This window comes from Fistularia commersonii, chromosome 26 (assembly GCF_037954325.1).
Source record: "Fistularia commersonii isolate RoL2024-O1a breed Wild chromosome 26, RoL_Fcom_v1.0, whole genome shotgun sequence".
Taxonomy (NCBI): domain Eukaryota; kingdom Metazoa; phylum Chordata; class Actinopteri; order Syngnathiformes; family Fistulariidae; genus Fistularia; species Fistularia commersonii.
The window spans coordinates 10,678,062-10,697,500 of NC_141309.1; the positions used below are offsets into that span (position 1 = coordinate 10,678,062).

A 19,439-nucleotide genomic window follows, 5' to 3' on the forward strand; every position below is an offset into this window, starting at 1 on the left:
GCGGGTTTAAATCCAACCTCTCTCCGGTGTCTTCTCGGCTCTGGGGGGGGGGAAGTGGTTTCTCTCCTCTAGCCGGAGCTCCGGGCTACACATAAACTTTGATATGATGGCAGCTGCTCCACAGAGACGGTAGAAATACTATTTTCTCGGCGATGCCCCTTGATGGTTTCATCTGCACCCGAGTCAGTTCATCGGGTGTACCCTAGAAAAAATAAAAAAAACAAGTACTGATTTCTTTGTTTAACGGGAGAAGAGCTATTAATTCAATAAACGTGCTGATGTGCCATTTGGCCGCTGCACAGGTTTAACCCACATCAAACCGACCGAAGCATTTAGGCTAGCTCACCCGGGCGACAGACGTTAAACTGCAAATTCAACGAAAGTAAAATTCACAAGTTATATTAAGTTATATTCGCATCTGTTCACCTCTGTCTATCCAAACACTTCGCTCGAATATATATGAATTTTTATAAAAAGCAAACTTTAAGAAAAGTTGTAAACGTTCAACCAATTGCGTCCATCTGCTTTCTTTCGTCATAGGAGCGCACGAGACCGGCGGAAGGAAGGCAAGAGCGCCGCGTGAGGCGACGTTCACATGAACGCGCTCTCGGACGCGCACGCAATGTTGTCGTTTACATGAAAATCTACATTTTATTTTCGAGGTAAAGAACGATTTAAATAATAAAAAAAGATGCTTTAAAATCGGTTTCAATTTCGTTTAGTGAAAAATGTTTGATGATATTTCATTTAGACTTCCATCAGTCACATTGTCCACATCGACATATAGTAATTGGTATACAGCCTGGTATATATGCGTGTTTATAAATAACGAGGGAAAAAAATCGGAACAAAATGTTCAGTCTTTATGAATGCACTTTAATAACTACCCGATCGCTCGACCACTTGTCACAATTCTTTCTGTCATGAGATTTCCTTTTCACCTTCTCGTTGTGTTGTGTAAAGTGTATATATGGCATGGGAGAACCGTGCTTGCTTGTACGATTGACACTGAAACGGAGCAAATGCGTCACCTGATGGCTGTTTGCGGAACAACTCGACCTCGGATAGACGTGCATTGTTCATTTCTTGGCTTAGTAAGTTTCACATCCAGGGCAATTTCCTCCTATGACAGACTGCTGAGCTGAGCTGTGGATTTATTTAGCTCTAATTTATGGCATGGCTGATTCACAATCTTACAACTCTTCCTGTTTCTCCACCCCTTAAGATTTCTAAAAGTTCACAGTTGTACACACTGTGGTATATGAAAGGTTCCTGCCTAGTATATTAAATCTTCATTGTTCAAGGATTCAACAATCCTTGCCTACAGTCATTAATAATACAGTGCTGTCTTTATTTTACGCTCTATTGTTTCAGAATGGAACAATCTTAATGTCAGCAGTTTCTTACCCATCAAGTGTGTTTTGTTTACAAGATGGTTTGAAAATATGCATTCAAGGCGGATCATGTCAACGTCCACAAATCTTCACAACATCACTAGTCTTCCAAGTCGTGAAATCAAATGTCAGCTGAAGCTGATTCAAGATTCAAAGATCTGTCCTCATGAATCAGTGAACCTTGTTTCATAGAGATGAAATACTCCCATCTCGTGAGATTCGTCTCACATGAGATGCAGTCAAAGACGAGAGGTAATGAATGTAACTGTGACGCTATCAACGACACCGGGGACGGGGATGCTTGGATGGAGGGACTATGATGGAGTGCTTGAATGCCCTGTGCTAATGATGAGGGGAGGTGATGCCAGCAGCTGGGTTGTTTCCTTGATGGCTGGCATAATTTGTCCCGTTCCTGCTAATGAGATAGAATGCCTACCTTATGTAAGAAGGAAGAGAAATTCTGCTTCATCTTAACTGACTGTCGCCGTACACTGAAATGTAAGACGGGGTGTCTGCAGAGATGACTGGGCTGTATTTACACTGCTGCGATAAACACCACAGTATAACTATCATGTGAGCAAAGCTCTTCAGTATAGTTCAAATAAGACGAGCTTCTTGTAAAAACTTTGACCTCAATCCTTCAAGTGTTGACCAAATATTTAGACAGACAATCTTGGAGCACAGTTGAGTCTGTTCAGTCATTTTATTGAAGGAAAGAGTCTGTTAACAGAGCTGCAGTGATATTTATTGCCTTCAGTTCAGATCTGGAATAATATATGACAGAAAATCTTGCTGATCTATGAGACTTACCATTGATGTATCCCTTTGTTTTGAGACATAGTGCATATTTTGCAAAAGTGAACTCTACAAAGTCAGCGCAGCCAAGACACATATATTTGAGACAGATTATTATGACCAATTCCGACATACCTACAAAATTAGAACATATATGGACAAAACCTCATGGAGCATTACATAATTGGTGTAGAAAATTATATTAATATTATAAACCATGTCAATTGCACAGATGTAAGCATGCACCAGTTGTAACATGAACATGCCAGACACGAGCTGGTATCATCTTTAATATTGATGTTTCATGTAAATTTAGAAAAGTAAAATATTCTGATGTGATATTACAGAAGCAGACATGGCTTTTGTGTAGTAGGGTATTGCCACAGGCTGCAGTAACTCTTTCATTGGCAAAAGTGATCTGCCCAGAGGCTGATGCGAATATACTGTTAGCCAGTAGAAATCTATTTATTGGAAGTTAAACATAGAAAAGCAGCAATGTTGAGTCTCAGAAGTTTCTCAGCCTTGTCACGCACAACCAGTGCCAGAGCTGACCCCTCCGTAGGATGTGGAGCAGGGGCTCAGAGTATGTTGTGGAGAATTCATCATTGCACGGAGGGTTCAGTCTCATTTGGAGCTGTATATATGCTACCGGCTTGTAGCGGTTGCAGCATCAAGCTTCATATCTGGTTTTAATTTAGTCCACAAAATAAAGTGATAGGCTTATGTTGAGTAGGGGGTATTTTTCCCTACTATGTGAAAGATCTGGTAAGTGCACATACATTTAAAGATAGCAACCATTTAAGCCCTACAAAAGTAAAGATGTGACAGATATTAAAAATTATTCCCCGCAAAAAAAATGCATATGCGTCGTAAAAGTGCAACTAAATATGATTACTAATTATAGTCCACAGTGCATTAAAGGTAAACATGACCAAACATGTCCATAAATGTATTTTCTTTCTCAAAATTAACACATCAAAAACACGTCACATGTTGAGAACGCTGTATCCAGATCTCCATTTTATGGGTAAAACAGTATAACATTGTGAGTATAACATGTATAGATTAAATGTTTCATGCAGAGTGTAGCAAGTCTCTCTGAGCCACTTAGGTTGCCATAGGAATGAGGATATTTATATACGGACCCTAAAGATTACCTTATGTCCTAAGGAGGATTAGACAATGTGTGCAATGTGATAGTAGATCCACCTTTTGCCAACTAATTGGTTGCCAAATGATCCAATGACCTGAATGCATTCTTGTCAGTGAACCATTATGATAATCAGACACACCCTCAGCTCTTGGATATGAAGTGGCGTTGTATGTGTTCCCACTTGTCTCGGCTTTACCCTCCTCGAAGGGACACTGTTATAGATGTGGGATTTTTTTTCCCTACCAGCAACACACAAATAAAAAGTCATGGCTAATTGCAGGATAGTCAGTCCAAGAAGTACAATAAAATGGACTTCCGCATTTAACTGTGTTGGGGAAGATGTCAATCACACTGTAACGGAAACCAACGACCTATGACTTTTCCTGTTTTTATGCACATTAAACTCAAATGAACATGTACGTTAAAAGTCATTTGACAGGGGCAACCGAAGCAACTTGCGAAGAAAACCCTGAAGAAAATAAAACGAAAGAAACAATCACAACAAAAAAGAAATAAATACATAAGTCTGATTCCAGTTTTATTGAAACAACAGAAATAGAGGCTGGGTAATGTCATATGTTGATGTTTTAAAAAAACAATTTCTGCATTTTTATTTATAGATTATATGTAGGTGACTTATTGATGGTTTCACAAAACACAAGGAGAGACAAATAAAATAAAACAGTATTATGAAATGACAGCTTGACAACGTGACAACTTTGACATACAAAAGTTATCTCTGTTTGACAATGAACTGACCATTACTGACTGACCCGAGTCACAGTAATTGTATTCAATTAAATTCAACATATTTTCATATTAATTTCTGCACAAACATTGTGTCAAACCTATGCTTGGAACAACAGTTTGACCATGCATTTCCCATTTCTCTTTCTAACCAAGGACCACAGTACACTGCTAATCTGTACTCAGTAAATCTCACAACTGTCTGGTTCATCCAGGTTAACAACCCACACACGACAACAGTACAACTGCACCCTACAGTCTTCTCGTGAAGCAATCCTCCCTGGTTTCCAAAACCAGAGAAGAATGAAGCTTGGGCATTCAACGTGGCCGTCTTGTTTTGGCAGCTCGAGACATACCAGCAGCCTGGTTGGTTATGTGGGCCAAGCCTGGCAAGCTACTTGCAAGTTTGGCCAGTCCGCCATTGGTGAGCAGTTGGTGGATGGCGGTAGTTTTAGCCACTCCTCCTGAGGTAACCAGAGGCACTGCTCGGAGCAGAGTGCTGCTGCTGCTGCTGCTGTTACTGACAGAGGTCAGGACCTGACCTTGGGGCTTGCCACATATTGTCTGAAGGTTAAGGAGAAAGAAAAACGGCTTATTGTACATGTACATGACAGATAAATAAGTAAAATTGAGAGCGCAAGTTCTTCAAGTAATTTACAGTTTATAGTTGTGTTCAAAAGTAAAAAGTTTTGTTTAAAATATGCTTTTGTTCACTGAGTAGCAATAGTACAAGTCACACTGAATGTTGAAACAAAGGCTTACTAATTCTCAAATTACCACTGGCAATTATTGTTCTTGCCATTTTTTGATGTAGTTCTGATTTGCAGAAATTGTTTGTGTGACAATCTCAATTCACTTGTACAATGGTCGATATACCTGAACTTGTATCCTATTTAATGAGATTCGACTCTCTTGTCCTGTGATAGATGGGTCTTTGCTCAACAATAAAATCCAGTATCTATGGATGGGCATTGTTTAGGACACAGGATTTATAAAATTCAAGCTCTTGAGAGTGTGTTCAATTTACTCTGGATTACATAATTTACAGACTGCATTTGATGCAAAAATGTCTTACACCAACTGAATACAAATTAAATGCACTGTAAACTTCAGTAAAAATTGATCATGGTGAAACAATCAAAATCTCTGTTACAGTCCTTCAAACTGTAACTGAAAGTACCTGTGCGTTGCCAGTGTTGGCTGTCATTGAGGGTAAGCTAGGCGCTTTGGTGACGATCTCCTGAAGACTGAAACTTAGACCTTGAAGCAGACTGCTGGCGGAAGGGCCTGCACATAAACACAAAGAAGGTGAATCAATAGAGCTGAAATGATTCAATTATATAAGCAGTGGTTACCCTTATAAATTATGTTATTCAAAAGCAGGCCCATGAAAACTTCATATTATAGAACACCCCATTTGAGTTTCAAAACAAGATCCTTGTTTTCCGAAAGGGTATGTTCCTGAAGAATTCAAGCAATCCAAACAAAGAACAATTCAGCTTCTAAGTGTGAAGTCATGAGTTTTTCCTTACTGCTGTCAAGTAAGGAAGCTTGAAGTTCTCTGGTGTGCATTTGACCAATGCAGTTTTTTCATTTACATGTTTTTTAATTTTTTTTTTTTTTAATGGAAAAACAGCCACTTGCAAATGTTCATAGCTCGAGAGCTGTTGGTGCAATGCCTATCATCAACAAAGGTACATAAAACAGAGCGATGACAATTTTATATATAGAATACCCCGTTCACATATTTCTTGTGTATTTGCTTTGCCATTGTCTATCACATTAAAAGCTTGTTGCTGATGCAAAATATGCAGCCCAATAACATTAGAGGTGTCTTCAACAAATCAACCATCCAGGGTTTTCTTAGACACCCCCAAACAATCATCAGGTTTATGAACAAGGCCTTGAGTGTTGGGCCACAGCAATTTTCCAGACTGGTTTCAGTGCACATCTTCCTTCTTTCCTCTCATCCTTAAATAAAGGACCTGGAAGTCTAAAGTTACACTGAGGCCTGAGCATATGATTTACATCATTCATATAATCAACCCATCAAGTGACCCCTCTGGTCTGTTTGGAAACATCTCTTCTGGTAATGTTTCTATACTCTTGTCTCCAGGAGGATACAATACGCAAAAACACAGCGCAGTTCAAGGTTCAGGACAGTGACCGACAGAAATGGTACAAGAGGTGATCCATTATATATTTTATTCAAAGTTTCGTTTTATATTTTACATTATTTTGTGGCCAGTTATGTGCAGCAACAACAACAAAATCGTCAAATGATTACTCAAGTGGGTAATTGTTTATACTCTTGTCAACTACAATCCATGAACATTCTTCTGATAGGGATAAAAAGGCTGTAGTTGTAAAATGAGAGTACTGTGCCTAGTCAATACTTTACCCTTATCTAACCAAAGAAAGCAGTGTACCAAAACAAAACACCACAAATAACTAAACAAAATAAAGTCAACATAATTAGTTGAGTTTGACTTTCTCACACACTTTTCTCATCTTGTGTTTAGATCTATTCTCTCACAAAGTGTGCACTGCACTGTGTGTTTAGTCTACCGTGCTGAGATTAAGGGCACAGTTGACAGTCAAATGGGTGTGCAGGGCTGGACCGGGCGGTGATACCTTGGGCAGTAGCCGGAGCTTGCACCTGGGCTGGTGTGGAGGACCCTGACACCATGCAAGGCTGCACGCTGTTGAATGAACTGGAGCCTGGGGACAGGGCACCAGACACCTCTGAGAGACTACCAGACCTGCAGTAACACACATAACCACCAGTCTACTCAAGAGCTACCTCGACATGTGGTGTTGGCCATCAGTCAGCTCCCAAACTCGGAGCACACAAGTCATCAATCCCTCTGCACCAGACACACTTTTGTCTGATTATGGCGGTAGTGGTAAGGGGCATGGGGTCGGATTGTCTAGTGTCTACACTGATTATGTCTTTGTGTAGCAGGGTGAACTTGTTTACCGTTGGCTTGTAAGAAGTCCAGAGAGCTCCTTGGTTCCTGCAACAGTCTGTCCCACTGTCAAGGTTAGAGGCTTCCCAGAGACAGCCACTGCATTGACAGAAAATTCACAATGGACCTATCAGTTGATCAAAGGCTAATGCAATTGAAAAGCACAGCAAAACAGTATTCCTAGTTTTGCATTTTTCCAGATCAAGTCATTTTGTCACATTTGCACTACTATTACTCTTTTTTTCCCTGATCTAATTCCTTCATTCATTGAAGATTGTTTTACTGAACACCAGCAATCAATCATTCACTAGACCGGAGTCAACTCAGCCAGCATAAATAGCCAAAAACAGCACACCACCAAACCTCCACAGCAACAGTATCCAGGTGTTGACAGGTGTTTACCTATAGCTAAACCATGTTCAATGGTATTGCTTTACCTCTGTTCACTCAGTGAGAAACCTGGCAAAGCTTGTTTTCCACAATTAGTTTGAGGTCTGACTTGAATTAAACTGTGGCCACTTGAATTAACTTCTTAACATGTGTGTCAGTGAGAACTTTTATTTTTTAGAAAACAGATGCCATGCCGATCATCTCTGAGTGCTTTTTATATTTTTGAAAACAATAAATCTGTATTTTGGAGTTTTCTTTCAGCATGTTCAACCTGTGCTTACAAAGACTGCAGCCTTTGGGAATCTCCTCAATATGAGCAGGGATATGAGGAGCTGATATGACGCTCCAGGTTATAAGCTCTAAAATGAAACCATGAAGTCAAGGATAGGACCAGAAAGGAATCCCATTTTTTGGTACAGGAAAATGTGACTCCTGGCACATTGGCTACCGCTGCTCTAAAGCTTACTCTCGTTGTTTAAAGAGTTCAAAACTTCAATAACACTTAAAATCTGCAATATGTCTTTTCAAATTGTCTAACAATTAAAACAAGCAAACAAAAAAAAACAATCCAAGGTGTACAACAGGAATGCCAGGAAAAGCAAGCCCAGTCGTATCATGCAAAGCTGAAAACTTGAACTTACACACGTTAAACCTGCTACAATTCCACTGTTAAAGATGCAGCTAGTGTTTGTAACAAAGTGGAAAGAAGCATTTACCGTCCTGTGCACCAGGGCTGACAGCACCACCTGCTGACTCGCTCTGAGAAACAATTGTGACCTTGATCTTGGCTCTCTTGGATGGCTTGCTTGGCGTAGGACTTGGTGTTTGCCTCCTTTTGCCATGTGATCTCAGTTCATCTCTGTCCAATCCTTCCATCTGGTCACTAGTTACTGGAACTGCACCCCAAAGAAACAAACATACATAATGATTTACAGCACAGCTGAAGTGACTGGATTCTGTTCATGTGTACCAATAAGCCCTACTTTTAGTTAATCAATTGACTTCTTGTTTTTGTTCAGTCTATTTGAAAATTGTTTGTTCAGATACCACATTTGTTTGAAGAGATTCAAAATTCACAAACACATATTGTGGGATGTGATGATGATATTAAATAAGGGCACTAAATAAGGGCAATGGAAGCCAAGGAAAGGAGTGAGGAAAGACAGGAAAGAGAAAAGAAGAGGGATAGCCACTTACCAAAAATACAAGGAGGAGTGCCAGGAGGAAGATTTTTCCTCACAAGCATGTTTTGTTTCATAAAAGCAGCAAACTGAGCTGAAATGAATTGGAAAAAGACCAGAAAAGAAAGTTGAAAGAAGAGAATAGACAGAGGATGAGACGAGAGTTTTTTAGTCACACTTCATCTTGCCCCATCAGATGTTGTGACGTGATTTTCTGGGTGTAAGTTTTATTTGGAACAATATCATCCTGCTGTCTCTCCCAAGTCACCCCAAACTGATTTGCTTTTAAACACATATTTTGCAGGTCATTCACATAGGTGAATAATTTAATAGTTGTAAAATTGGTGCGAAATGGGTGAAAGTAAACACACAGAATCACAATGCACATGTTGATAATTGGGAGTCTTGAGTGTGTTTTTAATGCATCCATTGTCTACTGTCCTGGTGATCTGACCTTGAGCCTGCTTGTGTGTGAGCACTGTGCCAGAATGCTGCATGTGAGTCTTGAAAAGCTGTGTGACTGTGATCAGACTAGACTTCTGAGCTGGAGACAGACCAGTTGTCTTGGGTTTGGGACTTGAAGTGGGACTGCTGCAGACACTAGACAGATCCTGCAAACATAAAGAATTTTTGACATGCATAATTATTCTTTAATGTCAAAGTTTTAAAAGATTACATAATCAATGAATCCAAAAGGCTACAGAGGCTCAGGCCATGCATCCTGCAGAAACGTTTTTTAATCATTGAAGCAATCGTTCTTTCATTCATTATCCAAAGCTTGCGTCTTTCTGTGACATTTGGCCAGGTAAATTCAATGCAAAATTGATTCATTTTTGTTTTGTATAATAATGACTTAAAAAAATGCTCGGTACTCTGAAGAAAGCACTTGCTGTTGTTGGGTGTTTTTAAGGTTGACTGAGTTGATCATTTGCACAAGAGAAATGTCCTTTAAAACTCAGCTATCACGATAAATAAGAATAGTGGGTATAGGATGGAGAAGTACAAGCAGGCTGTGGCTCATGATTTGGCGTACAAAAGTGTTATTTTACAAATATATTCCTGACAGGTAACATGGTCTGAAAATTGAATATAATGGTACCTTTGCGACCACACTTCACAAGATCTTTTGTCAGTATACATACAAACCCTGAATAAAAAATGTGATGTCATATAGATATTCCATGAATGAATGAAAGAAAACAACAAAAATAAAATGGTAGCTGTCATATTTCTTATGGTCATAAAATCATCAAAAGCACTGTTGGTTCTTGAGATTGCTAAAAATGAGACACTTCTAATTACAATTGCCTTTGAAATGGTTTATAGGTAAAGTAATTGTACACTGACCTCTGACCCAGATGGTGAGATGGGGACTCTAAGTGCAGGAGAGGAGGGTCGCCCTCTCTCCATGTCAAAGGGGACATCCCGCCGAGGTCTCTTCTTCTTTTCTGTGTCTAAGTCTCTCATCTCCCCCAAACTGTGGCCATGTCCTTCTGCTCGTGTAAGGACGCCGGACAGGAAGTCAGCTATCTCATCCTGCAGAGCAGTGATGTAGGATTAGAATTATTAGCTTTATCCTTGTTATCTTTTAAAATTTCTCTACACATTTTGTGATACAAAAACAAACCTGGATGCAGCGGTCAACCATGGTCTGTGTCAGTCCTTCTGATTTCATCTTTGCTGAGTTGATTCTATGACAGGAGACCACTCATGTTAAAAATGAAATTAGTGAAAATACGAGGATTCTCTGACTGCTCAATAGGACTGACCTGATGTTGTCATCAGCTCCCCCAACCACCACCATGCTATTATCTGCCCTCAGTTTTTCTCTGAACTCTTCCATGCCTTCAGTGCTGCATTGCAACGCATTCTGGCCAACTACAAATAGCACCGGGGTCTTCATATCCAGCAGCGGGTCATCCACATCCTGCTAGTCAGTAACACACCAATATCTGTCACAACTACCAGGGAGATGATACTGATAGATCCTTGGGCAATTGTTGAAATGTTAAAACAATAGTTTTGGGTCGTACCCCCCTTGGTCCGTTGACGGTGAGCAAGGGGAAGCCAAGACAAACCACAGCAGTCAGATATTCCATGAGCGATACCTGTGAGAAGTCAGAATCAGTCAAATAATAATGCTTACTTGTTTCTAACCATCTGGGTTATTCTTGAACATCAAATTAGGAGAAGTCTTACATGGCAAGCAATCAGCGCACCAGTGTTCCAGCCAACCAAGATGATAGGCTTATGTGGAAAGTGAGTGTGAACCTAGTAGAGAAATGGATTGGTCACAAAATGTGATTCAGACATTAAGAGATTCAATTTCCCAAAGTAACTTCTAAGACAATATTTTAACTGGCAGGTTTTCAAATCATTAAATATCTTTTCACTAATGATTAGCAACATACTGAACAGCCTTACAGCCTTACAGTCTTAAAGAGTGGTGATATTATGGCAAAACAGTGAAATTTATAGTATTGCACTGTATAGAATATATTCAACATATGAATTTATTTAGTACAATACAGTACAATACAATACAGGAATAGAGTGTGCTGCTACATTTGCCTGCCACGTGACAAATAAAATAGCTTTACAGTTTTGTTGTACATCTATCACTACTATGAGATCAAAATATTGTATTTTGCCAGTCTAATCATCCAAAGTCATGGATGATTTGTAAATAAAATGGAACATCCTACCTCCATGACCTTGGCCCTGACTGTTCCCAACATGTGCTCTAGACACTGGGTTATGCTAATATTGGCTCCACTGTTCACATGAGTGTGCACTGGGATCACCTGGGTAAAGAGACAGCAGTATTGAGCACAAAAAAACAAACGTGGGTTCTTGGTAATGTGTTTCAATATCTGAGTTGAGACCTTTCCCAAACAGGAGAGCTGTGACTGCCAGAATCTCATTCGCCTAGAGGCAGAGAGGGCAGGATTGGTAGGACTTGATGGTGCAATTAAAATGAGTGGAGATCCAGGTAGCTTGCTCTAAATCATTGAAAACAAATGTACTTAACATTAAACTTGGACATCATGAAAACAAACATTAGTAAGTACATTAGTAAATGATTTATTTGATTGCTTGATATAACTTGTTGCCTTACTGGTTTGTTTTGAGACAAAACTCCAACAGCGGGGTCCCAAGGACGTTTCAGTAGCAGTGACAGGGCCTCTGCACTTGGAGCGCCAGTCTTTACAGACGTTGTAAGCAACATTCTGTCAATTAGCGTAGGCAACTGAAAAGAGGATGGTATCTTAAGAATCCAACACTTTATACAAACACTGATACAAACATCTGGCATTACATTTTATCCATTTGCCAAGACACACCTTGCTTTTGAGAGTCTGCAGCACATCCAAGTAAGCAGACAGCATGGCAAGACTAAGTGATTCAATCAGTGTAGTGTGCAGCCACTGTGTCAGTTTGTTGTCCCAGTTCACACTTGCTAATGCATGTCGCACCTTTCTGGCACATTTGTCCACAGCTATCCTCCGCAGAATTGGTTCATTGGATGCCTAGAGGAAACAAGGTCATATATATAAAAACTTCCATAACTGAGTTGAAAATTGCTTCAGTGCAGATATTAATAGAACTGTCTGAACAGCATGTACAAATGACTGTTGTCACAAATATATCCTGGAAGGCAGTTGCACTTAACTTTTCAAGCATTAAATTTATCTACACTGACCATTTTGAAGAGATGATGCATGTGACGTTTTTCATTGTACTGAATCAAGACCACAAACTTCAAAAATAAAGAAATGGCTAGGATGAAACATAAAAATTCTAACTACAAATACTGATATTTTTCCTAAAGTAGATGATTCTCTATTTTGATATTTCATAAATCTGACTGAACAACTGCTTTCAGCTCAAGCACAATTAACACATCTTACGTTCTCATTGGCCAGACGGGCGAGTCTTTCAGCTTGCAGTGCTTTCAGAACTTTATTGAACAGTTTGTTCTGAGCTATTGACCATCCAGTCCTGAAAGAGTACAATGATAATCTTTTTACAACTTCTGTTTTTTGGAAAATTGTGTCAAACAAGAATAGGGTGACAGCGAATAGCCAATGCTCAGTGTTTAATTACTTGTTTACATGTTCCTCCCAGTCGTCAGGGGGTGGGGGACTATCACCAACAGTGCGGGCAAACAGAACATGTCGCTCACATTCCTTCATCACACTAAGAGCTTTTTGGTTATCATAAAGAGGAACAGGTGTACATGTGACTGTTTCCACATCTATTAGAGCATCAGCATCTCTGTGACAGAAGAGCAAAGCATAAAAATACACAAAATAATTGTGGTTACATTTTGGTTAAGTGAAGTTTAAGCGCAAGGTTAAATGATGATAATTCAAGGCTGTTATCTTAGAGTTTCTTTATTTTAAACTTACAACAAAGCTTCAGCCTGGCGACGTGGGGTGACAAAGAGTGTTCTTGTGGGGCGGGCACTGCTAGCATCTGGGTGTGCATTCCATGGCTTGGCATAGCTGTGGTCCAGACAAACCAAATCTAGCTCTCTTTCATGAGCTGATAATTGGAAAAGCAACGATGTGCTCATCCTCCGTGATGATATCTGAAAGTCCTTATCACCACGATGCATCCTCTTCCTGGGCCCCAAAGGGCCCTGGGAAGGGCTCAACAATTTTTGGGGATTCAGACCAAACTAAAGAAGGGGAAGGGAAGAAAATGTATCATTTAAACACACTGAGAAGAAAAATGATTCAATCATTAAAAAACATTTTCCTTCTATCAAAGGACTTTGATAGGAAGTTTAAAAAGGCACTACTAAAAATATGCCTTCCACCATGCTTTCCAGACATGTCTTCCATCATTGGAGCCAAGCTTTATTACATGAAAGAGGGTTATAATGTAGTGTAACACGTTACCTTTAACATAATGTTACCAACACTTGACAGTGGGTATCAGTTTAAATTAAATACTAGCATGAGCTAATTTGGGGGCTTCCTGCTATGTTGGATAAGCTATAATGTCAAAGAAATGATGAATGTTTTCCAGGCTGAGATTTACAAAACTTAACACCTCTTTACAAAATGCTATCTGTTCCTTTCAAAAGAAAATATGGTGACATCAGGCTTAAAACAGGAAAAGTAGTACAGTAACATTTTTTGAAACATGACTAGCCGAACCTCAGTAAAAAACAAAATAAGTAGTTTGGCTTTCTGGATCCCAACATCAATCCTATTTACTACATACCTTCATTTCTGGAAATACTGGCAATACAAAATTTTAGATACAGCAATTGGCCTCATAATCAATACATCTCAACTTCAACATTAATAATTAAAAAAAAAAAGTTTGATAGACTGCATAATATAGCATGTTTAAGAATATATTGACCGAAAAGGGTCCCTTAGTTTTTTTTTTAATAGAAATTAACATATGAAACACTGCCCTGGAAGATCACTTACCATTGTTTCCCCACCACTTTCACACCATTTTTTTGTCTTCACTTTGAGTGCTATCATGCTTGTTTTTCATCATTTTTGTGAATAACTTCTCATTCACATATCTTGCTTTCTCTGTAAAATCCACAAATTATATAATATGGATTCCCCTTCAGATTGTGTATATGTGCATGTGTATGTATGTATGTATGTATGTATATACACACACATATATATAAACATATATGTGTGCATGTGTATGTGTGTAAAGACACACACACACGCTTGCACATGCACAATATATATATATATATATATATATATATATATATATATACACACACACACACACACACACACATACCACTAAGTGTATACACAGCTTCTACTTTATGACATCATACTCAACCTCCTGTACTTCCAGGTCAAAGTTAGCCTTTAACAGTGCAGGTGACAGCCACTTCCTTTACTTAATAGTTTAAAGAAAAAAAATCTCTTCTTTCATTGTTTGTGTGTGTTATACACAGACTTTTTAACTTTTATTTTCCTGTTTCCTGTACTTTTCCTGTTTGACATAAAATGACGTACAATATGTTCAACATAGCAGTACTAGTACACACTGTAAACTTTAACAAGCTAAATTGTGTGCAATTAACCAGGTTTGGAAAGATGCCATTATTTCAAATTGCAACCCAATTATGTATCAATGAGCTCAAGTGAAATTTTTTTGGTAACCACAGAAAGTTGAAATACTGCTTTTTCAAAACCTGAAGGGTTACAGGGCATTTACATTACATGACAGAGTTGTTGCTATTTTATCATTGCACTAAACCAGCATGACAAAAAAATGGTTTTGATTCATTTAAAAAAATGTGCAATCAGAATGACAATGAAACTCAATATTACTGTATTCTGTAAAAGGACTGTTTCTTAGACACAGAAAGTCCATCAAGAGAATAAATAGTCTGCCTGTGATTTAAAGACTGGCCTTTTTCTATTCTTATTTTTAAGACCTTTTCAGTAAATTTCTCGAGTTGCAAAAGGTTGCTGGAAAAAATGTTGAAAGAAAATTTGTTTCAAGGTTGACTGAGTTGATCCTTTACACGAGAGAAGTGTCCCTTCAAACTCATCGATTACAAAACAAATCAGAGTAGATGTATAGGATGGAAAATTTACAGCCAGCTATGTCTCATCATTAGGCTTACAAATATGTAAGTTTATAAAGATATTATGAAATATAGTGCTGTTATAAATTAACCACTTTTTTTGCCTCTTTTCTTTATATTAAAAACTCCGGCCATAATGAGGGAAGGTTAAAAAAAAATTGCCACCGCTGTCTGATAATGGTACTTCCCCCCTTTACAATACAACCCTTTTGTCAGTGTGTATAGAAATCCCAAACCGAAATGTGAAGCAATATTGATTTTTCATGAAAAAAACAATACATGCTTATTTTCTTATAGCAATAAAATTATCAAAAGCAGTGTTGGTTCACATGAGTATATACTATAAACCAAAAACTTATGATGTCAACCCCTTTTAAAATTGTTGATAAGTGAAGCTATTGTAAACTGACCTCTGAGACAGACGGTGAGATGGGGACTCTAAGTGCAGGAGAGGAGGGTCGCCCTCTCTCCATGTCAAAAGGAACATCTCGCCGAGGTTTCTTCTTCTTTTCTGTGTCTAAGTCTCTCATCTCCCCCAAACTTTGTCCATGACCCTCTGCTCGTGTAAGGATGAGATTTTGTTCTGATGTACATTTAAAAAAAAGTATCTCAATGACAATAAAGGTCAGTCTAAGTTTAAAAAAACAGTTTCTGTGTTTTGTAAAAGGGCAGTTTTTAGACACAGGAAGTCTATCAAGTAAATAAATTTAATAGACTTCCTGTGTCTAAGAGGCTCTCCCTTCTGGTTTCATTATGACCTCTCCAGCAAAATTTTTAATTCCAAAGGCTTGCTTCAAACAGTAATTTAAGGACTGTGCTCCTGACTGATTTGTTGATATCTGCTGTTTGAACGTCCCATGTTGAATGGGACAATGGTATGGATTTACACAATTTATTGACAACAAATTTGTTTTTTTCTGGCATTGTGAAGTTTGTTATATATAGCTGCTGTAGTTGAACAGGTGTTTGCTAGAGATTTTAACCATATTACAGCATGATACAAAATTTGTTTGAAATGTGATCTTTTCAAATATTTGACAAAAACACTCTGGGATAAGAGAAGGATGTGATTCAGCATGATGAGATAATACTATGCTTGAATTTTCATGATTTAATTTTCTTTTTCTTAGGGAAATGTTGGCTTTCTGCTGTGCACTGACATCACTACCATATTCAGAGAGTACAAAACACAAATAGCATATGTACATTAAAATTAACCCCTGATAAGTTATGATTGAGGTGAAAAATAATAATACATTCCCTCTTATATTACACTCACAGGAATGACCCACTGGCTTGATGGAGTTGATTTGGCATAGCATGAGGTTGGATCCTCATGGAGAAATAGTTAATGCATGGACTGGACTTACAGTGGGTGTTGCTCTGCATAAGTACACAAATCCATGATTTCATTAATACGGTCTTCCATAGCTACGTTTAACTCTGCTTTTACTACGTCTTTTACAAATACACCATCCTCACCAATTAGCCCTATGGCTATGTGAGTGTTTGACGCAGGGCAATGGATAATCAGCGCATACATGATAATTCGTCTGAATTGTGCTTAATTTCTGGCGAAATAAGGAAGTTATTGAATTCTTACTGTTATACTTCTGTCTTAACTTTGGGCAGGCTAATTTTTTTCATCTTTAGTCATAAAGGTATACTAACATGTTCCCCAAACCCACCTACGTCTACATTTATACATCACTATCAGTATCTATTTTAGTCTATTGAACAATGAGAACAAATTGTTATATGATTTCGATATGTGACTTACAAAAGCAAATTCAGCAAAATTTCCAGTTATCTGGAGCTGAGTCTTAGACTTGTTTGGTTGTTCCTGTTTTTTTTTCTCTCTACTGAAAATGTTCTTACGTCACAAACGTTTAAAGCTCTCATCAAGCGTTCCAGTTTTATCAGAGTCACATTTATTAAAGCAAACATGCCACAAAGGTCACCGATATTATTTCAGTTTTCCTTCTTGCAAATGCATTTCGCTTGGCTACAAACTGCCAAAGTCCGATGGCGAAACGAGTACATGCACAAAACAATTCAGTTGTCCTAAACGTTCATATACTGCCATCACTACTAGCGTAACAAAGTAATCAGTAAAGTCGGTAAACAGATATTTCGTTATAATCTTACGTTTATAACATGCAGGTGCTTTGTTTGTGAGCACCGCCCAAAATATCAGAGCTGAATAACTTCCAATTTTGAGCAGATGAATCTTTTTGGTGAAGATTTACTATTTGGCCCAATACTATTATGCAAGTTTGAATTGTTTATCGGTTTATACAGTAAAAAAGCTCAATAGTCAACGTTTATTATCACACACAGTGTGACTGGTCTAGGTTGGCCTAGCATGTTAGCGATAGCATAGCATGGTAAAAGCTAAATGGATAATTCACGTTCGACCACTTACCTTTTCTCGATATCATTCCATGTTCCATAAATGGTTAAACTCTTCTAATGGGGCTAATAAGACTTACTTCTTCAAAAATTGTATGATTTATTCGGAGTACATATATCTAAATGCGTGTACGCTTCACTTCCTTTTGTTGTGTAAAACGTTGCCATGTGTGTTGCTCAACGTCCGTTTACCATCAAGGAAAATGCGGGGGGAATTTCTAGGGCTTCATTTGAACAAACCTGGCAACCCATTTCGTGGCGCGGTTAGAGGCCAAACCAAAACACGGACTGGATTTCGACACTAATTCAAACTACCAAGTCAGTCAAATTCACATCAACACCCACTATCACCAGTGGCGTGGGTGCTGATCATCGAATGAATTTCTATTCCAAGTCATAACTTACATGTCATATTTGCTTTAATTGTGCAATTTAAGCAAACACCTCCAATTGTTCAGATGAGGTAAATAAGCTACACTCCAAACAAGACTATAAAGATACCCCAATTGCACCTTTGATTCACTGAAACACATTTAATTTATCTTTTAAGTATCAGTTTGAACACTTGTTTTTTGAAAGAACTCGCTCGCTAAAAATATTGGATTGCAGTAACATTTCACTAATTTAGATGTTTGACAAACGATGAAATTATTTTCAAATTGATCCGATCCCCTAAGTTCCATCCATCCATCCATCCATCCATCTTCCACCCCTTATCCGTAGAGACACTTTATAGTTTCACTGAGACACTTTATAGTTTATAGTTTATTTTTATTTCTAATTCTGCCTTTTCTTTTATTATTTATTACTGTTATATTTTCTGTAACTCTGGCACAGCAATTTCCTTCGGGATTAATAAAGTTGTTCTTATTCTTATTCTTATTCTTATTCTTATTCTTATTCTTATTCTTATTCTTATTCTTATTCTTATTCTTATTCTTATTCTTATTCTTATTCTTATTCTTATTCTTAGTCAAGTCGCAGGGGCAGCAGCCAGAGCAGTGAGGCCCGGACCTCCCTCTCCTCTGCAACATGGTCCAGCTCTTCTGGGGGGATCCCAAGGCGTTCCTAGGCCAGCAAAGAGACACAGTCTCTCCAGCGTGCCCTGGGTCTTCCCCGTGGCCTCCTCCCAGATGGACATGCCCAAAATCCCTCCCCCAGGAGGAGATCAGGAGGCATCCTGACCAGATGCCTGAGCCACCTCATCTGACCCCTCTGCAGAGGAGCAGTGACTCTACTCTGAGCTCCTCCCGGATGACCGAGCTTCTCACCCTATCTCTAAGGGAGAGTCCGGCCACACTGCGGAGAAATATCATTTCGGACGCTTGTATCCGCCACTGGTTCTTTTGGTCACTACCCATCAGTAGCGGGCCGTGCATTTCACACCTAGGCCTTCAGTAGTGCTCCATTTATCAAATTACCCTTCAATAACTGTTTATAGCTATAAAAACTATCTTATGATGCACTGAAAGTGACGGAGAAATCCTTTTCCTCGCTGTCACAGGCCTGCTGGCTTCGGAAATGCCAAACCTCTCTTAACAATGCCCAGTCCATCTTAAAAATGGATTTGACAATAATTCTGCAACCACATCAATTTCTTCTCTTCCTTCAGCCATCATGGGTTCATAAATTAGCTATTATAGTAGCTAGCCTGCTAGCCCTGGTTAGTACACTCTCTGACTATCCAATCAAAGGGCGTGTGACACACTGATGTTACTGTAGCCTTCTAGAAGGCCTTGGTGTCGCAGCTCAAAATCTGATCGGTTGAAGCAATCGTTTCATCAACACTTATTTTTTGCTCGAAGG

At 38.7% G+C, this 19,439-nt stretch overlaps 1 protein-coding gene across 13 annotated transcripts in view; it reads right to left on the reverse strand.

The window, feature by feature from the left end:
- Nucleotides 1-3,867: 3,867 nt before the first annotated feature.
- The window catches only part of kansl3 (KAT8 regulatory NSL complex subunit 3), a 20,091-nt gene continuing 4,519 nt past the window's right edge, over nt 3,868-19,439 (reverse strand). Inside the window, exons 1-21 of one of the 13 annotated variants that reach the window (XM_086173727.1) lie at nt 17,647-18,100; nt 15,632-15,804; nt 13,042-13,313; nt 12,737-12,907; nt 12,541-12,631; nt 11,974-12,159; nt 11,748-11,879; nt 11,515-11,631; nt 11,335-11,433; nt 10,829-10,900; nt 10,663-10,737; nt 10,399-10,559; nt 10,257-10,320; nt 9,977-10,165; nt 9,084-9,240; nt 8,646-8,723; nt 8,165-8,344; nt 7,070-7,157; nt 6,724-6,810; nt 5,270-5,376; nt 3,868-4,653 (exon numbers count right to left, since the gene is read on the reverse strand). In XM_086173727.1, coding sequence (XP_086029853.1) covers nt 5,307-5,376; nt 6,724-6,810; nt 7,070-7,157; nt 8,165-8,344; nt 8,646-8,723; nt 9,084-9,240; nt 9,977-10,165; nt 10,257-10,320; nt 10,399-10,559; nt 10,663-10,737; nt 10,829-10,900; nt 11,335-11,433; nt 11,515-11,631; nt 11,748-11,879; nt 11,974-12,159; nt 12,541-12,631; nt 12,737-12,907; nt 13,042-13,313; nt 15,632-15,804; nt 17,647-17,674 — 2,490 coding nt within the window. In that variant the 5' untranslated portion in view covers nt 17,675-18,100 and the 3' untranslated portion in view covers nt 3,868-4,653; nt 5,270-5,306. Of the gene's footprint in view, nt 4,654-5,269; nt 5,377-6,723; nt 6,852-7,069; nt 7,158-8,164; nt 8,345-8,645; nt 8,724-9,083; nt 9,241-9,976; nt 10,166-10,256; nt 10,321-10,398; nt 10,560-10,662; nt 10,738-10,828; nt 10,901-11,334; nt 11,434-11,514; nt 11,632-11,747; nt 11,880-11,973; nt 12,160-12,540; nt 12,632-12,736; nt 12,908-13,041; nt 13,314-14,079; nt 14,191-15,631; nt 15,805-17,646; nt 18,101-19,439 lie in introns of those variants that run through there. The other 12 variants (XM_086173721.1, XM_086173719.1, XM_086173720.1 and 9 more) reach the window with 12 other exon arrangements.